The 24036-nt window shown below is 45.9% G+C and overlaps 1 protein-coding gene across 1 annotated transcript in view; it reads right to left on the bottom strand.

Annotated features, from left to right (window-relative positions):
• Positions 1-23692, bottom strand: part of CCDC6 (coiled-coil domain containing 6) — a 93720-nt gene extending 70028 nt beyond the window's left edge. Inside the window, exon 1 of the mRNA XM_081824222.1 lies at positions 23179-23692. Within this exon, the coding sequence (XP_081680348.1) occupies positions 23179-23487 (309 nt within the window). The 5' untranslated portion in view covers positions 23488-23692. The remainder of the gene's footprint in view (positions 1-23178) is intronic.
• Between the last annotated feature and the right edge of the window lie 344 nt (positions 23693-24036).

The following is a 24036-nucleotide window of genomic DNA, read 5'->3' as shown; positions in this document are numbered from 1 at the left end:
AATTATAAATCTTGTCCAACAGGACCATAATATTAAAAGCTTGTGTTCCTTTTACTGGTTCCACTTACACAAATTGGAGTGAACTCCATTGTTTATGTACCTAATGAGGAAATCTACTTTACTCTTAAACCCCTAAAATATATTTGAGAACGTGGGCTAGGACAGCTATCATGTGAACTGATGGTGATTGGAGTAGAGCCTGGTTGTACCAGTGAATCCAACTTTTCGTCCAGGCTCCCTTTCCATTCCCAACATAAGCAGTCAAGATCTGAAATGTACATGAGACATTTCAGAGATAGCCGTAACACAAAAATGCACAGGCTCCAATAAATGAAGTTCTAAAGTCTCTGACTCACTCAATGTGCAGGTTAAAGGACTCTTCTCCTCAACATGCTACTAAGATGCCAAGAAATCCCACTGAGGACATGTAAAGAGTCTACCACCTGAGGATCTAAGACTCTAATAAATGTGAGAAGAACATATCCTCTGTCATCTTCCCCTTTTCTCTTCCCTTGTACAAAGAAAGCACAGAACAGGCTACTCAACCTTTTAACTAGAATGAGCACAGAACAAAGTGTGAAGGGAGGGGGGTGGGGATCCATTTTGGATACATTTACTCCTTTATCTACAGACGCTCCATCTTCATTCTTTCTCCAATCCCCCAACCAAGTCAGAAAGTTTGCTTAACAAGCAGTAAATCTTTTTTGCCACATTTGGATTTTAAAATATGAAGAGTATTGGCAAAAACACATCCTAATGAAAAACTAAAAAAGAATGGATTAAAATGCTATTTTTGCAGGCCAAATTTATTCATCTGAAGAAAGTTCTAGAATGGCATAGTCACTGGAATAAAAACTATTCCTAATTTAAAAAGCACATATGCCAGCACTGCTCCTTGAAGTAGATGCTCTAGATACTAAAAGTTGTACTCAGGCTGTAGGATTAGAAGCAAGGACATGACTTCGGCAGAGACCACATTCTAGAAGACAGTCTCCTCTTTTGTGTGATAATAAGTATTGCTCAACAAAATTCTTAAGTGATTTAATTTTTATACCTTTATAAGATTTCTCATACAAATCAGGATAAAACCACACATCAGAACGCATTTCAATTTTTAGTCACAACCAATGTTTCTGAAGGAAAAGAAAGTGCAGAGTACAAAGAACAGTTTATTAAGAGACGTGGGTTCAAGTTCTGACACTTTGGCTACCAATGTCATTTCCCTGGTCTATCATTTGTAAAAATAAGCATTAGACTAGCAACAAAGGACACTTAGGTATTCTCAGCTCCAGAATTTGAAGACAGCAAGAGATAAAGCTAAAAAGTCTCTTCCCTTCAAATGGATGTCTTACATATTTTACCACTGGTTCAGGTTTTATTCACAGTATCCATCAGAAGACAGACTATGAACGCTGTCAAAACTGGCCCCACCTACTTCCAGATCCTTCCTCAGGCCACATCCAGATCACACTCTGACCACACTCATCTCTCGGTTCCTCAAACTTGCCAAGCTTCTGTTGCTTTCAGGATTTTTGCATGGCCTGTTCCCTTGGCCCACAACATGTTTTTACCAATCCTCTCCATGGCTGACTTTTATCATTCAGATGATGGCAGCCTAAATGTCACCTCAGGAAAGCCCTCCCTGGCAGCCCCAAACTAGCAGAATTCCTGATTGTATCCTCTCAAAACCATATGCATCTCTTTCAAAGCATCTATCACAACCTTTTTTTTTAAAGAAAAGATTTTATTTATTTGAGAGAGAGAGAGCGAGCATGAGCAGGGGGAGGGGCAGAGGGAGAGGGAGAAGCAGACTCCCTGCTGAGCGAAGACCCTGACAGGGAGCTCGATCCCAGGACCCTGAGATCACTGAGATCACGACCTGAGCCACTGTCAGACACTTAACTGACAGCCACCCAGGCGCCCCTTCATCTATCACAATCTTAACTCGACAACTTAAAATTAGGTGTCTGATGTCTATTATTCCCCTCCCTCCAGCTAGAAAATAAGCCCTAAGAGGCAGGAATATCCCCTAGATCCTACCACAGTGCCTGACAAACAATGGCCTCAGAAATACCTCAGAGATGAAAGAAAATGACTAAGTGGTCAATATGGAAGAAAGTTAAATTTAATTTACGGTCCAGAGCTTTCAACCTATCTTTAAACAGGGGAAATGGAAAATACTGCAGAGTAAAATAAAACCACCAGATAAAAGAGTCTGAAACTGACCAGGAGAGAGAAATAATGCCAATTAACCTTAAGTCCATTTAAGAAGGTTCTGGAGAGAGGAAAATGTTACACTAATAGTATCCAAGATGCAAATAATTCAGTAATTGATCAATTCATCACGGAAGATTTATCCTAACTCAGGATTATACATGAAATATAAAGTGATAGTATAGAGAAAGATGAGACTTTAAAAGACACCAGATGTGCCTCTAATATTAAGCCATGAATTGAAGTCATTTAATGCAATTTAAAAAAATATCTAACATCATTGCTTCTATGATTTCTTCTGAATCTCTCTTAAATGCACCATATATCATTTATAAACAAAAACATAATAGTAGTCATCCTACATTTTTTCCCAAAGGAGTAAATACACAGTAAAGTTTTACCTAACATCATAATATTTCCTGAGGTTATAAATGACATGAGAATGCATGAAGAAACTTCACTGTGGCTTAAAAACAAACAAACAAACAAAAACACCAAAAGCCAAGTCAAAAAAATAAGTGAAAGTGGGAAATTTTTTCCAACTCAAAATTAGAAAAAAGGGCAAGTCTCTGAAATATACTGAGTGCTGAGAAAATGGCTAAGAGAAGGACCAACATCCCAACAGACAATCAAGAAAGACTATGAAATGGGCATTTGCTGAAAAGGAAACACAAATGCTCTTACAAACAAGGGAGAAAAGGCTTGCCCATTCCCTTGAGAGAACTGCAGATCACACCAAGACGCCATTTCTTGTCTACCAGATTGGCAACATCCAAACTGGATAAAAGCGTGGTACTGGGCCACCATACTATCCCTCCTATCTTGCTAATGGAAATGTAAATTAGTGCCAGCCCCATTTAGGGCAACTGGGCAATGTCTATTCAAGTTACACATACATAGTCCATCCGACCCAGCAATATTACTCTTGGGAATTTACCCAGAAATGCAGTATTTCAAAAGTGAAGAAATGTCTCTGGAGTCAACTCATCCAGGTGTAAATTCTGGTATTGCCCCTCTCTGGGGTGGGACTTTGGGCAAGTCACCAATCCTTGGTGAGTCCCAATTTCCTCATCTGTAAAATGGAGATAATACTGGCTACCTCACAGGCCTGATGTGAGGATTCAGTCAATATAAGGAAAAGATTTAAGAGAGTGGCCCGTACATAGTATGCACTAGATAAGCATTAGCAAAGGCAATGTGTCCTCTTAGATATATTCACCCCCATGCAAAATGATCCATGTGCAAGGTTACTGTAACAATGTGAGACCAAAAACTGAAAGCAAACTGGATGCCCAATGGGAAGAGACAGCCATACAATGATTACCATGCAACTGTAAGAATGAGGAAGTAATGAATGTACTGTTACGGAAAAATCTCCAACATATAAGTAAGTGGAACAGAAAAAAGGCACACAAGGAATCATCTACACCACCTTTTGTGTAATAGGGGAGGGGAGCGCATATCATGAGATGCCTTTCTATTCAAAAAATGCCAATTAAAAAATCAGATTTTTTTAGGTAATTATGTGACTTGATGCAGGTGTTAGCTAATGCCATAGTGGTAATCATTTCACAATATATAAGATTATCAAATCAACACGTACACCTAAAACTTATATAGGGCTACATGTCAATGACAGCTCAAGAAAGCTGTAGAGAAATAACTAGTGGGGAAAAAAAAAACATTTTTAATGGCAGCATCTTTTTCAAGCCTCAGGTGAAATTAATATGTATTCACAAATATATAGACTAGTGGTTCCCAAACTTTGTTGCTGGTAATTTTGCAATTACCCGGGAATTTTTAAAAATACTAATGCCGGGGGCTCCCATCCTCAGACACTGAAGGACGAGACCCCAGGTACATGACTTTTGAAGTTCTCCAGGTGCATCGGATGGACAGGAACGCCTGGGACCCACAGACTGAAAGGTGACCGGCTATTAGCTATAGAAGCCAAATTAATCCCAACAAAGAGGAACTGCTCTGAAAATAAGCCAAATCCCAAACCCCTAGTCAGCAGCCCACTTTAAACACTAGTTGACTTAGGCAAATGAGAGCAAAGTAACATTGTCTAGGCCATCCCATGGAGGTCACTTCAACAGCTAGGACTCTGTGTGCATTTCTTTTCCTAGGGTCGGGGCTTGGCCACCCAACACCAGCCCTCACTGAGGCTTCATTACCACATGGACTGGTCCTTCTTGCTGAGGTCAAGCAAGGATTTGGAGAACTTCTGGTAAAAGGAATCTCACCACCTCCTACCCACTTCAGCCAAGGAGCTGACGGAGTGGAAGGAACACTGGCCATCTACCTTGAAATCCCATCTGTCCCATTTATCAGCACTGTTCCATGGCCAATAATTTCAACACATTTCACCTGATCCTTTGTTCTTCAGTTGAGACTCCCACTACCCACCCCACAGACTTCCTGTGAGACTCACATGAAATAACCAAGTTGAAACCATTCTGAATCTATCTGCTGCACAAGCTGCAGATTTCAGAGCTGCAGATTCTGGGCAAAGATGCTCATTTTTCTCCTGTCCAGAAGACATCCGTCTGCACACACTGCCCACAGCTTCCTGTCTGGTGCTCTCCAGCCCTGCATGACTTCACATACACCATGCCAGACTTTCTAGAAGCTCTAGATGCCAGCCCATCTTCGTAAGGTGTGATTCCTCCACAATGCTCAGACGTTTCACAGCTAAAGCTCCCAGGGAAGACTGCAAAGGATGCCTCACTTCAGGTTTCTTTGCAGTAGAGCTGAAGAAGCCAAGACTCCTGCCCCATGGGCAAGAGACAGTGACCTGGGAGCCATAGCATTGTACAGCATGAGGGCTGGGAAGCCAGACTGCATACCTTCCTGAGGGCAGAACCAGCAGGACTAGGATGCTTGGGTAACTAGTACCGAGAAGCCGAGCAGCAGGTAAAAGGTCCCCATACCAGCTGCCAGCACACTAAGCAGGAAGAGACTCAGATCTGGGGCCAGCAACCTCAGGCACAGGGGTAAAGGCTTAAAGCAGAGAAGCAAGGATAACACATTTGATTCCAGAAAAGTCTCTCCTGTTTACCTTTCAAACACAAATTTACTAGAGGAAATATTACTTTTTTTTCTTAAATGTGGTATGTAAAGGTATGTGGTGATAAATCCTTATCAGTGAGGCAAACTGAACTATTTATAGGTGAAACAACTTCGAGACTGACCGTGTGTTGATAACTGGTCAAGCTGGGTGGTTTATAAATTCACCTTCCTTTTGTGTATGCTTAAAATTTTCCATAATGAAAAGTTTAAACAAAATCCTCTAACATCATAAAAACCAATTTCACAGGAGGAGAATGTGAGAAGTGTATTCTAACACATGCTCAAGTGCCAGACACTGCTCGAGGAGACGAGGCCGCTAAGCCAGCAGCTGGAGCCGCCGGATGGCCTCCGGAGGCGGCAGCACGCTGGCCAGAGCCCTGGCGCCCTTGACGGGGCGCGGGCACCCAACGGCCGTGGCAGCGGCCACGAACTCCTCTCCCCCTGCGCTGCGCGGCGTCCGCAGCGGTGGGAAGCGGCTGGACTTGGGGCTATTCAGGGGGCGGGCTCCCCACCTGGCTCGCCCCTGGGAGAGAATTCATGTCAGCCATACATGACAACGTAGACACACAAGCCTTCTCCCGCAAGGGGCTCCTGAGGCGGAAGAAAGACCTCGCGGATCGATTCAGCCGTTCGGGGCTGCAGGCGCTCGCACAGGTGCAGCCTGTGGTTCCGAGCTGCCGTGCCCCTGTCCGTGCAGACCCTCCTCCCTGGAATGCCCTTCCCGCACATTCTCCTGGGGAAAGAAAACCTCCAAGTCCGCCAACACTGTCCTCTGTAAAGTGTCCAACGCTGCCCAGGCCAAACACAGCCATTCCATTTTCATCTGTCCCTGAGCCAGTCCCAGGTCTGTCTGGCCCAAGATCCTGCACTGCCCTTCTCCTGCTCTGCAAGGCAGGGATGACCTCTGAGGGCTGCAACTCCCCGGTCCATGAAGCCAGCTCACTTCCACTGGACTTAGCCGGTAAGAGGCACTGGCAGGAGACTGGAGGCCGGGAGAAGGGAGAAACGGGGTGTCTTTTCCCTTTCTTCTCCACCCCGGACAGCCCCTGGGCTCTGATAACACCTCCTCCTCCCCTGGTCCTCCAGGAGGAGGCCAGCAGTGATGTCCTGCTGTTCCAAACTGCAGTCTCATTGCATTTCCCCAAGGAGTCAGCTTCTCAGCAACTCTTCCACCAGGGCAGCCAGTCCCTGGATTAAATCCTCTCATTCTGCAGTTTCCTTTTGCCTGTGTGAGCCCTGAATGGGCAATTCACCATCTTCCTTCAACCGTGGCATGGTCACTGCTTTCCCACCTGTCCCTCTGGCCAGCCTCTGAGCTTCTTCACGGCAGACCCAAGGTCTGCTTGGGCTTTCGATGCCCGTAGCCCAGGGCAGGTGGCACTCAGTTATTCATCAGAGGCTGCCCTGCTCCTAAAAGGACATCCCAAGTGTAGAGCTGGCACTTGGTAGGTATCCAAAAACTCCTGAGTTAAATAAACACCAAGGATACCTCATAATCTTTTACAAGTTAGAAGAAGGGGGTACCTGGGTGGCTCAGTCGGTTGAGGGTCCGACTTTTGGTTTCAGCTCAGGTCGTGATCTCAGTGTGGTGAGATTGAGCCCCACGTCAGGCTCCCTGCTCAGCAGGGAGTCTGCTTGAGATTCTCTCCCCCCTCCCCACCTGCCCCTCCCCCCGGTTTAGGCTCTCTATCTCTAAAATGAATAAATAAATCTTTAAAAATAAATAAAAATAAATGTTAGAAGAAGGCCATAGGAAGAGAAAACTCCTGGAAACATCTTTAAGGGACAGAAGAAGGATGCTTTTGAGGGAAACTGATTCTGTGGATTCACCACCCATGAATTACAGCAATTTCCCAGACCATAAGGCAAGGACTTACATTATGAATTTAAATAAACAAAATTGTGCTATATTTCCAGCTCCTACAAGGAATTTCATAGAACCTTCCAGCTGCATGGAGACAATACAGTGGTTACGGACAGGGTGTCCAGGGGCAGGCTGCCAAATGCTGGCCCTACCACCTACCAGCCAAATGACCCTGGCAAGTTAACCTCCCCCGTACCTAGGTTCTCTCAGTCTGGAAAGTTGCGATAATTGTACCTGTGGTTTGTTTCAAGAGCTAACTCAAACAGTACACACTGGCATCATTAGTCATTATGAGAGCATAGCTCCAGGGGTCTAAAATTCAACTGCCATCGAACAGGAAGAAAATAAGCACGTGCAGCTGCAGGCGTGAGAAACGAGAGGTATGATGCCCAACCCAAGACCAATCAGAGCATCCGTGCCTTTCCTACAATATTCTCTTTCAGAAGTCTCAAAACTCTGAAGCTAAACCACTGGCTATGGGCCAAATGCAAGCCGCCAGTCTGCCATCCCTGATCTCTAAACAAGTCTTCCCAGTGAACGAAGAAAACAGAGGCCCCAAAATAGTATGTGATTGTCGCCTGGCCCCACAAACAGCAAGAGGCCAAGAGGCCCTGTTCCCTCTGTGCCATTTCAGGCTCAGAAGGAAAGGAGAAATGAAACAAGGGGGCTGGTCACATGTGGCCAAATAAAAGGGGACACCTGAGGCATACAGTCAAAGATAGCTTCCAGAGAGGAAGAAATAAGGAAGTTGGTGGTAGAAGGGCAGAAAAAGTGAAAGCAAACTGACAGCAGCTTGAGGAAGAAGAGGAGCTGACGTCCTGAAAACCCAAAAGAGCCACACTAAGGAAAGGACACTGGGGTGGCTTCATGAGAGAGAGAAAAAGAAGATGGGCAAATCCATAATCACTGAACAAAGAGGGAAAAGGAAGACTGTGGGCTGACTGTGTCCTGAGGGCTTTCATAAGTCACATCATTCATCCCTCACAGCTGAGAGCTAAGATACTACGACCGATTTTTAGAGAAGACATGGTGTCTTAGGGGTCAGGTAAACTGCCATATGATTACAGACTAGGAAGAAGCAGAACTGAGATTTTTTTTTTTTTTTAAGTCTTATGGGCTTTAAAATTGCCAGATAAAATACAGGATGCCCTGTTAAATTTGCATTTCAGATCATTTCTTAGTATACATATGTTCCATGCAACATTTGGAACATACATACACTAAAAAATTACTCGTTGTTTATCTGAACTTTAAATATGGCTCCTCATCCTGTTTTTATTTGCTAAATCTGGCAACCCTATCTGGTTTCCAAATTTCTCTCCATTACACCAAGTTCACTCAAAGAATCCTGGGGTGGAAAAACAGAAAGGAGCTAATGAATAAAACTAAAAGGAGGGATAATTCACACAGATGGCCTAATGGAGAATGCTAATCTGCAACACATAAAATTAAGAGCATAAAAACAAAAAAGGTGAGCAGTGGAACCCACAGGAATGTGAGAACTAGAGAAAGAATACACTGTACTTATGAAAAGCAGCAAACCCTCATGGTTTTCATTTGTGGGCTAACAAGTGAATTCCAAGTACCTTTTCACATCGCCCAACAGAGATTCCAATGACCCAGAGCTGTAAGGCTCTGGGCCAAGTAAGAACCAACCAAATAAGGGGATTATAGTCATTAGTGCTAATCTCCCTTACCTGAAAAAGAAGGGGAAGGCATTCAAAGTAGTTTGGGAGGCAGACTGAAGAGAGACCAAAAGACTCCAATAGTCTTGGCTTACAGCCACATCTCCTCAGCGACAGAGTGAAGGGCTTTCCTGGGTTCAAGAAGGCTTACTTTAACTTATTTACAGTGCCAGCTGAGTCCCTGAATTATACTAACTGTCCTCCTTGCCCCCTTCCATCATCCCAAAAGCCTTCACACCAGGACAATAAAACCATAACTGTGCTCTGGTGAAAAGCGTGTTCCTTCAACCTTCAAGAAGTCCCGAGGTGACCATTCCTATTGCTAGAGAGAGACCCAGAGGCCACAGAAAGAAAACAGGTCACTTGAGGAGTCCCCTGCCAACAGAAAACTACCGGCCTCCCACAGCCCTGACCCGGGCTCACAAGCTGGGGCTGTCCTTCCACTGTGTGGGTCCTGCAAACCTACAAAGTCAGTCGGTTTCAAAGACAGTCATGTTTTGGCTTCTGTTCCTTAGACAGGAGTGCACTCTTGTCTGAGCCATCAAAGCCCACCCTCTGGAATCCATACTCCTTGAAACAGGGTCAAAAGTCGCAGGACAGAGAAGCAGGCTGATGAGCTCCTGCCTACGTGCTAAAGACAGAAAACTGGGAAAACGCGCGTTGGCTTTTTTTTTTTTCAAGAAATAATGCCAAGAGCCCTAGAACCAGCCTACAAGAAAAACATGGATCTTTTAGAAATACATGTTTGCCTCCTGTCCTCCTGTTACTCTGACACACCACACAGGCGGGCTTAATCCTGACTCACCAAAGCCCAGGGAATCGGCCAAGTTCCCAGGCATCCCCAAGTGCCAGAGAACCGCAGGCCCCAAGAAATCAGGACGCAGAGCTCCCCAGGCTCGGGTCTCCAGAGCTCGGGGCTTGCTGCCTCGACTTCCTCCCGTCAGCCTTCCAGACATTATTTTGATACCGTCACCTTACAGAATTATCAAGAACAGCTTTGATTTTGAAATACATTTTGGAAAACAATAGAAAGTATGGGGGGTACCATTTTCCAAAGGAATAATAATTCACAAATTACCAAAACACTTTAATGTGTGTTGTCTCATTTTATCCTTAACGGCAACAGTGGGATGCAAGCAACACTGCTATTAACCCTAAAGACTGTAGTTTTAACAGGTAAGTTCCCCCAAGGCTCAAAGGCTCTGAATGCAATATAACTCACCTGGCAAAGCAGCTAGAACCTCCACTAACTGGAACCCACGTCCCGCAGGGCCCAGTATCCTCTGGCGTGCCACACTCCCTTCACGCAGTGGGTGACCCCGAGGGCACGCACCAGAACAATTCCACAGATATGCAAACAGTGGAAGACTGCACCGCAGTAAAACAAACCCACCTCTCCGTGCATTAACATAGTTTCCTGTTAGTAAATGTATGAACTAGGACAGCAAATCAAAGAATCCAGCACACAATAAATACGTTCTGTGTAAAACCATTCACATGAAGCTTAAAAATAAGCAAAGCAAATCTGTAGTGACAGAAGTCAGGACCAGGTGACCTTTTGGGGCGTGGTGACTGGAACAGAGTACAGGGCAGCTTGGCGGAGGATAGCATGTATCTTGAGCAGGGTGATGATTACACTGGTGAATTCATTTGTAAGTTCATTCGGCATAAGTCTGTGCATTCAAATCTTGTGCCCTTCACTGTAAGCACATCATAGTCCCGTTAGTTTATAAAAAGTAAACCTGGGCACCCCACAAAACAAATTCCACAAAGCTTACTGAGCATCTACTACAGCGTCAAGGCTGGGGAGAGACGCAAATGATCCATCAAATGGCAGAGCTTTTATGCACCAGTCACCATGCGAGGTACCCTCAGGCTGCCTGTGTTCAAATCCCTATTCTACCACTTACTGTGACCTTCGAAGAGGTTGCTGACAGTCCTGCACCTCACTGCTTCACCCAGGACATGGGGAAGGCAGAGGGTTGCTATGAGTCCCTAACGAAAGCACTTGGAACTGTACCAGGCACACAGTAAGACTGTACCATGCAGCTATGGTCATCATGGAATAAGACAGATCATCCCACAGGTGACGAATGACAAAGTACCTGCCTTCAAAGAGAAGGAAAATACAAATGGCTGCACTGAGCAGCCAGAGCAGATTATGAAAACACAGAAATGCTCCTAATGTTCTCCTGCCCCCTCCCTTCCTCCCCCTTCTGCAGTTAGCCCCTGGATAGAACCCAGGACTTGCCCAGCAGGGTCCTGCTCTCCTCCCCAGTTGGCCTTCTTTCCCCACATTCAGGTTCCAGAGTCAGGGGGGAGTGTCCCTCCTGACACCACCCCTGCCCCCATCTTCCTCTAGATTAACTTCCATTTATCCTTCAGATTTTTGCTTAAAATTCACCTCCAGAGAGAGAGAGAAAGCCCTCCTTGACTATGGTCCCCACTTCTAGACTGAGTCAGGGGCCCTTCACCAACCTCCCCTATGCTGTCTCATCCCAGTTGTTATATACGGAACACTGCCTCGTATACAGCAGGTGATCAATACATCTAAAAAAAAAAATCCACTATGACTGTGCTAGTCAGGCTATTTTTAAGTAGAGGTTATAAAATAAGTACAAAGAGATTGATTCCAGATTGGGACAGGGGCGAAGGGAGGGAGAAGGGAGAATCCAAAATGGCTGTGCTGGAAGCAGAGGGGCAACCTACTGGGGTGCTCTGGACAGGGCACAGGGGTGGACACACTACTGGAGGGGGACCGAGTCAGAAAGGGGAGCAGGGACTGCCCCCCTCCACCCCCGCATGGGAGGTACCCTTCCATCACGGCTTCTTTTCCAAGGCAGGGAGTCGCTACCCTGGAAACACTCCCTTGGGCCTGGCATCCTGGGAATGTGCTGTGGTAATGGGGTAGCCCTGACCAGTCTCACTGAAGAAACAACTAGGAGGAAAACGCCCACGACAAAATAAAGATAAAACTTATCATAAACTGATTTATAGCCCACCCTCCCACGGGCTGTGTGGCCTGGCACATAAGCTCTGAGGACAGGCTTGAGTTCAAATCCCAGCCCCACCTGGCCGACCTGGATGGGCTGGCAAGTTACAGAACCTCTCTGAGCCTGAGGGTGCTCATGCGAGCTGTGCATGTCGGCAGTCCTGATCCCACAGGAGAGCAGCGAGGGTTCAAGAAGATGCTATAAGCAAACCCTTCCCAACAGTGCCTAGTCCACAGTAAGCACTGCATGAACATGAGCAGTTACCACAGCAACACAACAGGATTTGGAAACAGAGCAATGCTGGTCAATAAGAATTGTTATTCATTTCTTCAACCTTTTGTTTTCTTCAAACTTTCTTAAATTACGGTTTATTTCAAATGCTATCAAGGATATTAAATCCTTACAACCCATTTCATTTAAAAAAAAAAAGGGGGGGGGGGTGCCTGGGTGGCCCAGTCAGTTAAGCATCTGCCTTTGGCTCAGGTCATGATCCTGAGGTCCTGGGATCGTGCCCCGCATCGGGCTCCCTGCTCAGCAGGGAGTCTGCTTCTCCCTCTCCCACTCCCCCTGCTCACGATCTCTCTCTCTCTCAAATAAATAAAATCTTAAAAGAAAGATTTAAAATAGGTAGTATAATAGACTTCCTATTTGTTTTGAGAGTACACTGAATAGTCAGATATACCCATCACCTACCTTCAACAATTATCAATACATGGCATTTTTTTTTTCATCTATAGCCCTGTGATCACAGTGTTAGGTGTCACGGCAAAGTCCTTTCCTTTCCTTTCCTAGAGGACAAGCCTTCACAGTGAGTTATTCCCTCCCAAGGTTCTCCACCTTTGGGTGCTTACTCTAAATGCAAAATAGGACCAAAGCACTGAGCCCAGGTCTGGGGACTGTCCACATTTGTTGAAGGACAGAAAAGAACCAGATGTGGAACAGCCAACAGGCAATAAAAACCGAAGATGGAGCAAGATATCAATAGCACTTTAATTAAAATGTTTTTAGGTTGCCTGGGTGGCTCAGTCAGTCAAGCATCTGCCTTCAGCTCAGGTCATGATCCTGGAGTCCTGAGATCAAGCCCCACATCAGGGTCCCTGCTCAGCGGGGAGCCTGCTTCTCCCTCTGCCTGCAGCTACCCCTGCTTGTGCTCTCTCTGACAAATAAATAAAATCTTTAAAAATAAAAAATAATTAAATGTTTTTAGGCCCAGTAGGTTGAGTGGCCCTTGGTTTCAGCGGCTCAAGGCATAACCCCAGGGTCCGGTGGGGGGGGGGGATAGAGCCCCACCTCTGGCCCCTCTGTGCTCAGTGGGGAGTCTGCTTCAGGATTCTCTCTCTCCCTCTGCAACCCATCCTCACTCAGGCTCTCTATCTAAAATAAATAAATATTTTTAAAAATATGTTTTTAGGACCAAATTCATAACTTCAACATTAGGACCACAAAAACCCAGCTAGCTGCTTTTGTGGATCAGAGCACATTTTTTCCTTTAAAAAAAAAGTTTTTAAGTCATCAAGAATAGAGGTTATCAGGAGCTGGCGGTAGGGAAAACGGAGCCACTGTTTAGTAACCGTGCAGAGACCATTTCTGTTTGGGATAATAATAAAGTTCTGGAGATGGGAGGTGGCGATGGCTGCAAAATAGTGTGAATGTTCTTAATGCCACTGAACCGTGCACTTAAAAATGGTTAAACTGGTAACTTAATATATATATTGTACCATAATTTTTTTTTTTAAATCACACAAAAAAAAGTCACTGGCCCTCTTCACCAGATACCTAAGATATTTCTCAATAATAAGGCTACAAGTCGGGGCGCCTGGGTGGGCGCCTCAGTCGTTAAGCGTCTGCCTTCGGCTCAGGTCATGGTCCCAGGGTCCTGGAATTGAGCTCTGCATCGGGCTCCCTGCTCAGTGGGGAACCTGCTTCTCCCTCTCCCACTCCCCCTACTTGTGTTCCTGCTCTCTCTGTCAAATAAACAAATCTTTAAATAATAATAATAATAATAATAATAATAAGGCCACAGGGGCACCTGGGTGGCTCAGTCAGTTGTACATCTGACTTTGGTTTAGGTCATGATCTCAGGGTCCTGGGATCAAGCTCCAGCGTCGGACTCCCTGCTCAGTGGGGAGCCTGCTTCTCCCTCTCCCCCCCCCACCCCTGCTCATGCTCTCTCTCATGTAAATAAATAGATCTTTTTTAAAAAAAAAAAAAAGGCTACACGCATTCAAGGTTCAAAATGATATGAAATAATTAATATGTTTTACAAAAGAAATGGCACCTTAGTGGTTAGTGATTTGTACCTGAAGAAGTCCAAGCCTCTACTTTATGGCATATATATTTAAATTGTACTCTTTGGTTAACAAAGATGTTAAAATCATCTAGCCAATTTTTTTTTCCACCTCAAATTTTAGTGTTTCTATAATCAGGAGCTACTAAATGAAGCAGAGACACAATGTTTTGACTCTCAGCAAATGTCTTTGTTTAGATAAATTAAGGCCTGTCTAGTGAAGACCAAAAAAAATAAATAACTCAACAGAATAAAAGTTATTATTTGAGTTGGTATATTAGGATAACAGGAAAAAAAAAAAAACTCACCACTTACATACAAATAATGTCACAAGTCAAGAAGCTCCTTCTATAATTAAACACCAAATAAATTATTTTTCTCAAGGCTATTTTAGCCTTTCTAACACAACCTCAAAAACGCCAATAGCACAGAAAAGACTCTTTGCTTAGGAGAGCAACGCATGCCGTGTTTAATCTAGTGCAGGTACTAGATTTCTAAGAACTTCCTTTAGCTCGTGCATACTCCATGTTTTCATTCTTTCACTTTCCTCTTTCCTTCTATGGAAAACTTTTTTGAATCATGACCAACGTCTGGCTGAACATCCGAGCTCTGCTCCTCAGTACCAAGTGGCCTCATTTGATCCAAAGTGCCCTGAAATGCCCTGGAGGGTATTAACCAGATCACTCTGGACACACACCTGGCACCACAGGAGGCTGGTTTGATCTGGAACAGATGCATGGAAGATTATCCCGTCAATCAACACTGCTTTTTTAAAAAACTGGAATTTGGAATTGCCCATAAACTAGTATCTCTAATTAACTTTAATGTACGAAGTCTTTACTTTCACATAGCTCTGGATTAAAGACTTAGGAAATTCGATCCGTCCAACAGTATTCCATGAAAGGAACGTGGGTGGGCCTCTGGGTGTAACAGGAATAGAGGCAAAACCACCTAGATAATTTCGATCTACAGGCAGATGCAAATTATGAAATTAAAACATCAATGACATTTCTTTTCAATCATCACCACATAAAAAAGAAAATTAAAAACAAACAAAAAGCCTCCCCGTGCCACCTCGACACAGACAAATTGAGCAACAGCTCTCCCCATCTCTCTGCCTTACAAAATAAACTACAGGCTAATTAAACTGTGAGTGAATATGACACATCGTTTCTCTTAAAGGTACTCAACAAAACAGAGAGGGTAACACAGCCCTCCCTGGAACCCAGACAAGAGTCTGCAGAACTTCCTTTCTTGCTTCCACCTGCATGTGGGTGATTTCTGCACTTCTAACTCTCTGGACTGGAAAGTGCTGGAGAGGGAAGAAGGACCATTCCCTCTGCTCTGAATTCCCTACAGCACCAAGCCAGGGCCAAGCTGGATGAAAGCCAAGTGCGATCCTTGGCTGGCTGCTAAAGAAGCCCTTACATTCCTTCTGGATATTTCAGATTACTGGCACACAGTAGGCTGTTCGTTCATAAGTACTTGTAGGTGGAATGGTGCCTATTTCAGGCTGTATTCATCACATGCCATTTTGTGCCTTACTGAGGAGGGAAAGAAATCACAGAAAATTTCCCATCATTAAACAAGTATTATAAAACCGGGTGCCTGGGTAGCTCGGCAGGTTAAGCGTCTGCCTTCAGCTCAGGTCATGATCCTGGGGTCCTGGGATCGGGGTCCTGGGATCCAGCCCCACATCCGCATAGGGCTCCCTGCTCAGCGGGGAGTCTGTTTCTCCCTTGCTCCCCACCTCCCCCCAACTCGTGCTCTAATAAATTTTTTTTTTAATTTTATAAAGAATTTTAATCACTAAACTGCACCCCATACATCAGATCTAGAGACCAACAGTAAGTAAGGGGGTGAGTTATTTCTAAATAACCATAAATCTATTAACTACCCTTTGAGCATTCTTCTCCCTAAAAAAGAACGCTTCCACAAAGTGAGATTTGTAATTTAGTGGAATGAGCACTGGAATAAAATTCATAGCTGTAAACTTGACAGCCATAAAAGAAAATTTGACAGTAGTGGGGAAGAAGGAAGAGTCTGCAAGTGAACACCCCTCTGAGATCCTGACAATTAGAAACATTTTCCAGAGCATTAGTGTCCCTGTCAGGAAAGTTTCAACCAACCACCACTAAGCAAGAACACACTGAACCTGTGAATATTTACTTCACCACCTTTGACAATTGAATCTATCTAAAAGCAGCTGCACTGTGATTGAAAACAAAAAGAAACTCCTACCCACTGAGGAAGAAGTATGGGAAAGAGAAAGGAAGAGGGCTGTTCCTCCTTGTTCAGCCTGGCTGTGGTTTAAAAAGCTCAGATTAGCATTTCTAGGTGTAAATGCAATTATCTCTGCAAGGAATGACTTAAGAAAAAAAGAATGCAAGCACACTGTGTGTGACACTATTATCAACCCCCTGAAATTCCACTCTGTAAGCCACATGTGGGCATCCACAAGGATTCAGCAAGCCTCCCAATCCTGTTTGCAGATACCTCCCCAACTAGTGCTCCAGGTGACTGGTACCTATATAGATGCGTGAAAGTCCGAAGCTGCTTCCCACGGGCAGCTGGGGGGCATTTTAACATTAACAAAAGTTGTAAGAGTGAAAAAGGGTTATTCCTTTGGGGCGCCTGGGTGACTCAGTTGGTTAAGCGACTGCCTTCGGCTCAGGTCATGATCCTGGAGTCCTGGGATCGAGTCCCGCATCGGGCTCCCTGCTCAGCGGGGAGTCTGCTTCTCCCTCTGCCCTCTTCCCTCTCGTGCTGTCTCTCATTCTCTCTCAAATAAATAAATAAAATCTTTAAAAAATAAAAATAAAAATAAAAAGTTGTAAGAAACATTGGAGTGATCTGTCACCATCACCAAAACTGAAGGGGTAAATCTGACACTTCCAACAGAGCCACTTTGTCCCCTAAAAACCTGGCTCAAAAATCCTTGGAAAGGTGAACCTAAAGACACTTTGTCCCCTTTCAGAGGTGAAATGTATCATGAACACCTAGATATATGCTACAAGGTAGCCTACAACATCACTCATGGTTAGAAGGCAAGAGCTTGGGACTCAGGTTGATTGTAGTAGTCCCCCAAAGTATACAGTGTATCCATTCATCCATCTAGTCGTCTGTTTAACCAACCAGGGCGGAAATGGTGTTCAGGGCACATGCAGGAGAGCCGCCCTATTAGCGCTTGGTCAGGAGACAGTATGGGCCCCTTCACCCATTAAACACAAAAACAAACCCGAAAAACTCCACCACCCAATGCCTCCACAGTCAAGCCAACATACTCTTGAGTATGTACCACATGCCAGGCACTGGGGAAGCAGAGTAAACAAAGCAAATTCTGCCCCTGAAAGGAATGTACGCATCTGCTGGGGGAGGCCTATGTGATGCGGATGTGCAAGGAGTGACCGATGGGTCCCGTGGGACCATATGAATGGGCACATGATCCACTGTGTGGCTGGCAAAGAGGGAATGCCAGTGCACACCGGGGTGGGGGGTGGAAAAGGCAGTCTAGTCTACTTGGATTTACGAGGTAGAAAGGAAGGGAGGAGTAAGGAATAAGACTAAGGACAGGAAGTACATCCTAGAGGAGTCAGAGAAACCTATTAAAATTCCAGAAATTAGCAGTTCAACCAAGTGAAAGCTTCAAGAATGCGAGGGGTATGAACATGAGGGGTACATCTTGGAAGCACGAGGGGCCAGACCAGGCAGAGCCTGGCAAACAACCAGAAAGTCGACCTGGCGGGGCGCCTGGGTGGCTTAGATGGTTAAGCATCTGCCTTCGGCTCAGGTCATGATCCCAGGGTCCTGGGATCGAGCCCCACATCGGGCTCTCAGCTCAGCGGGGAGCCTGCTTCTCCCTCTCCCACTCCCCCTGCTAGTGCTTTCTCTGTGTCTCAAATGAATAAATAAAATCTTTAAAAAAAAAAAAAAGAAAGAAAGAAAGTCGACTTGGATCCAGAGGGTATGGATGGGGCACCATTGAAAGTTTTTAAATAAGCAACGACTATTTCAAGTTTTTGCTGTAGGCCAGTCTCTCTGGTCTTGAACAAGAGTCACCACAAACCAGGTACTGGTGATTCTCTGAACTATTCCTCATCCCCAGCAAAACAAATAAGGAGAACACCACAAAAGACTGACATAATCTCCTCTAATGATTTGTTTCTTTAATCAAATACAAATACATTATATGAAACACACAGAGGGGACCTATGAACATGAAGAACTTTAACTGCAGAAGAAATCTAACATTATAGCCTTTTTAAGAAGCCTGAACTTGTGTACAATTAGACCTAACCGTGAGGTCATACATTTCTCAAAGTTCTGTCTCAAGATGTGTCTCAAGTTGGGTGTTTCCATTAAGAATCTAAGGGGAAAAAAAATTTAACAAAAAAAAAAATGACACACACCACACCTCTTTACAAGGGCAATGTCAATCTGACAGCTTCAGAGTCTGCCAAAATGAAGTCTTAAAAATGGAAAATAGTGTATTAGGCTTCCAGAGTAAATAATCCCAAATCCACAACATTTACTATATGGTGGCTTTTATTGGTTAATGAGACCATTACAATGGTGATGTTTAAAATCGCCAGGTTTTCTAATCATGCAGTACCAACCTGTTTTTCTACTATAACCTCAAAATGCCTTTTATTTATGTATTTCCCTAAATGTCTATAATAAAGTACTAATTTTATAGTTAGAGAAAGATCCTTAAATACTAGTGACTTATTTCAGGCCTTTATTTTCAAACCAGACACATGCTGAAGGTCTGAACTGGTCTAGGAAAAGCACACACCTTAGAGAACTAGCCATGCCAGGTGAGAAGCTCTGCTTATACTCTGAGAAGCCCAGCAACTAACCAGTCTACAGCTGTGAAGCCATCCAGTGACTGCCCACTAATGCATTTTCTCATCTGCTCAGAGACCACCACCCCTAGACACCTCTCACTACAATGAATCAGATCATCTCCAATTAATTTTTACCCACAACACAAGCTGATAGATCTAGCCGTTAGGCTAGATCTAAAAGCTGCTCAAAAGAGTTATTGAGCATTTGTTTTTTATTTTCTCCACTCCAAAGAAGAAATTATGATCTATAATCAGCATCCTGGTTGCTGATTTACTGGGAGAAATTGGATAATCACTCAAAACATTCCATTCCACCCCTAAGCCCCAAGTAAAACACACTAGGGCCAAGCTTGTAACTCCCAGATGCTCCAGGCACTTGGACACATGGATGAAAGGCCTCATACAGAGGATTCTTCCCTGTAGATAATGCTTACCTCTATCATACATATGCTGAGAACACAGACCCATGAAACCAGTCCTTTATTAAATGGATAGTTTGATCCAAATAAGCACTTATATACCAAAACAGACAGAAATGACCACGGTTAAGAATTCTATTAGCCTTTGGACTGGATTTTAAAAGAGGGCACGGAGGTGGGGGGGGGGGCGGGAAGCACAGTCAGTTAAGTGGCCAACTTTTGATTTCGGCTCAGATCACAATCTCAGGGTCCTGGGATCAAGCCCTGCATTGGGCTCCACACTCAGTGGGGAGTTTGCTTAAGGATATTCTCTCTCCACCCCTCTGCCACTTACACACTCTCTCTAAAATAAATAATCTTAAAAAAAAAAGAGGGCACAACACTGAGGTATCACTACACACCTATCAGAATGGCCAAAATCCAAAAGACTGACAACACCAAATGCTGACAAAAGATGTGGAGCAACAGGAACTCTCATTCATTGCTGGCAGGAATGCAAAACGGTACAGCCACTTTGGAAAGACAATCTGGCAGTCTCTTAACAAAATTAAAAATACTCTTTCCATGTAATCCAGTAATTGCTCTTCTTGGTGTTTACCCAAAGGAGCAGAAATCTTTTGTCCACACAAAACCCTGCACACAGATGTTTGTTGCAGCCCTATTCAAAAATGCCAAAAGTTGGAAGTAACCAGTCCTTCGGTAGGTTAATGGATAACTATGAAGACAGTAAAAGAGATAAGTGGTTGCCAGGTTAGGGAGGGATAAAAAGGCAGAGCATAGAGGATTTTTAAGGCACTTGGTCTACTCTGTATGATGCTATAATGGTAAATCCACAGAATGTACAAACAGCAAGAGTGAACCCTAATGTAAACTATGGACTTGGGTGATTATGATGTGTCAAAGTTGGCTCATCAGTTGTAACAAATGTACCACTCTGGAGGATAATGTTGATAATGGGGGGGGGCGGGGAAGACAGGGAGTATATGAGAAATCTCTGCACCTTTCCTTCAATTTTGCCGCAAACATAAAACTGCTCTGAAAAATAAACTGCTTAAAAAGAGAGATTGAGAGGGTACCTCTCCTCCATGGTGTGGCTAATGAGCAATGTATCTTTCTGAACATGTTCAGGGGTAAGGAAAGACATCCATAATCATCTTTAATGCTCAAGAACATGAAAGTTAATATTATATGTAGAGGAAATAATAAAAGGCAGGAAGGTAAGTAATAGGATTATGGTGCCATTTTCCCTTCAAATTAACTAAAATAGTGAAAAATCTAGCAAGGCCTTCATTTAATTGAATACAAGACTTATCACAAACTTTCTAGGCAGCTACTAACAAGGGCTATGTTTAAGTTAGAGTTGTCATGGGTTGTGCAGCTTAACCTTGACATAAATTACAACACGGTGTTGTTCAATGGACCCCTTACACCCACAAATCCATTTCATGTAGTCACATACATTTCTCCTCCCAAATTACACACCGGAGAGGTCAAAACCACTTCAACACAATCTGGGTCCCAGATCAGTTAACCAAACTCTCAAAAGCTTAAAGGAATCTCTTCTCTGCGTTTGCTTTAGTAACACCTGCCAAGTCCTAGGGAACCAGGTAAACCACAGGCATTTTTATTTGTCTACCTAAATATATGAATCAGAGATTAAAGAAGAACTGAGCGGCTTTTGGTACTTGTAGGCTGTCATCTAAAACAATTTTAAAACTCTACTCAGTAAGGTCCCCACTCAGTAACTCCACTCAGTAATTTCACAATGTATATTTGGTTGGATGTCAGTTTTAGCTGAGGGTAAGTGCTAAGAAATAAAGCCACCACCTTACACACTCTTCAAACCAAGTGTTCAGAAGGCCTCTGATCTTATACACCAGGAATGAACATGTCTGTCCGTGCAAAGCCAACGTGTTTGTGTACAATTTACAGACCTACTTATAATATGGTCAAGTATCAAACAGATACCCTTTCAGAGTACCTCCACCCCCTAATCCTCTCCCAAACAAACAAAAACAGCCTGAATTGCTCACTGTATGCAAGAGGCTAGGGATTCTGTTTCATAAAGTTTTACTACTTTCCGTGGTTCACATTCTCCAAGAGACTAACTCTCTCATTTACTAACTCAAACCTTAAATAAACTGCTTCCACCAACTTCCCCCTCTTCTCAAACCCCCACTCAGCAGAGACATCTCTCTGGGCCAAGAAAGCTACAGAGGAGGCTTGGAAGTGCCTGCCTCTGCAAATTCCTCCCCCTTCCTACCGAAAGGGCACTTCAAGAACGTGACAGTCTGGAAAGGCGTGAATGTTGCTCCAATTCCATTCACCAGGGCTGGATTTGAGCATGCAAAGTGTCTTTCTACAATCAATTTCCATTTAGGCTGCCAATTACACTGAATCTTTGGTGGAAATCTGCTTCCTAAGCAAATTCAGAATGCCATCCAGGTCCCATGTATGAGCTAGCACTGGGGAACATACACACCCACTCACACATATACACTCACTCCTCCACTGAAGACTTTTTCTGGCACCGGGACATCCTAAACTTGCCCCCATTTCCAGACTGTCATCTTTGATCCATTCCCAAATTCATGCCTTTTTCTCCATCTGAAGGTTCAGTCTAATCAGCTATTGTGCAGCAACTATGGTAATTTATCCCCTTGATTTCTTGACATTTTCTTCTCTGCTCCTGGCTGGGAAACTGTTTTGATCTGAATAGAGTTGTCTGTATGGGGATTCTGCATGTTAATGATGTGGCTAGCTGGCAGGGATATTAGGTGAGAGCACACGGTGTACTTTTGCCAGTTGTTTCGCCTCATCACGGCTCGAGTGGCCTTTCTAATCGCCTGCTACACTAGGAAGGAGACTACAACACCTAATCTTACTGTCTTCGGGGGAGCCCGCGGGGCTAGGTGGAAACAGAACAGACAGCCTATTCTCTCATCAAGACTCTAGACTCTGAGGCAAAATACCCCTAGGCACTCCACCACCAATGAAGCAAACACACGTACACCTCGGTGGGCAAGGGAAAAGGAGTCAGTCGATACCCTTCACCACGGTTTGAGCCTGTCCAAGCTTCATACCCTTCGCTCTGTCCAGGCTAGTATAAGATGCTGCATTCGCCCGGCTGTATGCTGCCACCCCGCACCCCAACCCCAACCCCAACCAAGGAAAGGACTTCCAACGGAGGTGGGAGCATCAGCTCCGGTACCCGCCCTTCCCTCTCAATCCTGGCCAGAAAACTCCACTTCCCGGATTCCCAGCCACTCTCTCCCGCCCCCTCCCCGGGCGATCAAGCTAGCGCCGTCCAGATGCCAGCGAAGTGCCCAGCCCAGCTATGCACCGCGCCCAGTACCCCAAGTCAGGCCCCTGGAACTGACTCCGAGCTCCTCCCTCTCCCACAGCCTAGGGATCCCCAGATTCTGGACGCACCCCTTAGGCATGCTAGGACTGAAAAAAGTCCCACCCCGCCCCCCCCCAAGCCACGCCACCAGCCTCCAGCACTGCCCGGGAGGGGCCTCCTCCCCAGAGGCTAAAAGGGAACGTGGGTGATGGTCCAGCAGCTTTCTCCCACACCCGGCGAGGAGCCTGACCCTCAGGGGAGGCCAGACTCGCGTGTCCCCGGAGGAACACCTCCCTCTCTCCCACCCCCCGGGGGCCAGCAGTTCTTGGCAGAGAGTGTGTTTGCTACGGGTTCCCGGAGCCTCGGGGAGTTCGGGGGCTGCCCGGTCCAGGTGCAGCCTCTCCCGGAGGCAGGCGGAGGTCGGCGCCACGGCGCACCCCCGGGGGGCACTCACGATGGTCACGCTGGCTTTGCGCAGGTCGCGGTTCTCCTCTTGCAGCGCCTTGCACTTGAGTTTGTAGGTCTCTAGCTCGATCTTCAGCACCTTGTTCTCCTGCTGCAGCGAGGCCAGGCGGTTGGTAAGCTCCTCCAGGCGGAACGGCGAGATGACAATGCCCCCCGACTTCCCACCGCCGCCACCTCCCCCGCCGCTGCCGCCGCCGCCGCCACCCGAGGTCGATGAGCAGGACGACTGCATGGCGGCCGAGCTGCTGCTGTTGCCCCCCGCCCCGTCCGTGTCGCTCTCGCTGGCGCTGTCCGCCATGGCCGCGGCGGGCTGGGGAAAGGAGGAGGAGGAGGAGGAGCAGGGAGGCGGCAGCGGCGGCGAAGGCTGGGCTGCGAATGAGTGGGCGCTGGGCGAGCACAGAGGAGCGCCGAGCTGGGCGCCTGGCAGCAGGGCGCAGACTCCGAGCGGCGGCGAGAGAAAGAGAGGGAGCTTCCCGCTGCCAAGGGACCTCCTCTGCCAGAGAACAGAGACCCCGCCCGGGCTCGGGCAGTACTGCACTGGGGCTCGCTCCAGCCGGGCCTGGCGTGCTCGCTAGGCCGCCCTACAAAGCTGGCCGAGAGCTCCGGGACCCGCCCGCCGCCGCCGCCGCGGCCCGCCTCCCGGCGCCGGCCCGCGGTCCAGGGACTCGCCGGTGCAGGAAGGCCAGGCCAGCCTCCGCACCAGCTGCGCACCGACCGCACGTGTTCCGAGGGAGGGCCTCCTGGCCCCCCGACCTAAGCCCCCGGCCGCCCAGCCTCTTCCGGGCTCGCGCCGGCTCCCGGGAGAAGGAAACCCAGTGCCCCGCTAGCCTTGCAGGTGCTGGGGACA

This window comes from Leptonychotes weddellii, chromosome 6, assembly GCF_054177405.1.
Source record: "Leptonychotes weddellii isolate Sample4059 chromosome 6, ASM5417740v2, whole genome shotgun sequence".
Lineage (NCBI taxonomy): Eukaryota > Metazoa > Chordata > Mammalia > Carnivora > Phocidae > Leptonychotes > Leptonychotes weddellii.
Note: the sequence above shows the minus strand (reverse complement) of the source record. Positions and strands in the feature narration are given on the sequence as shown.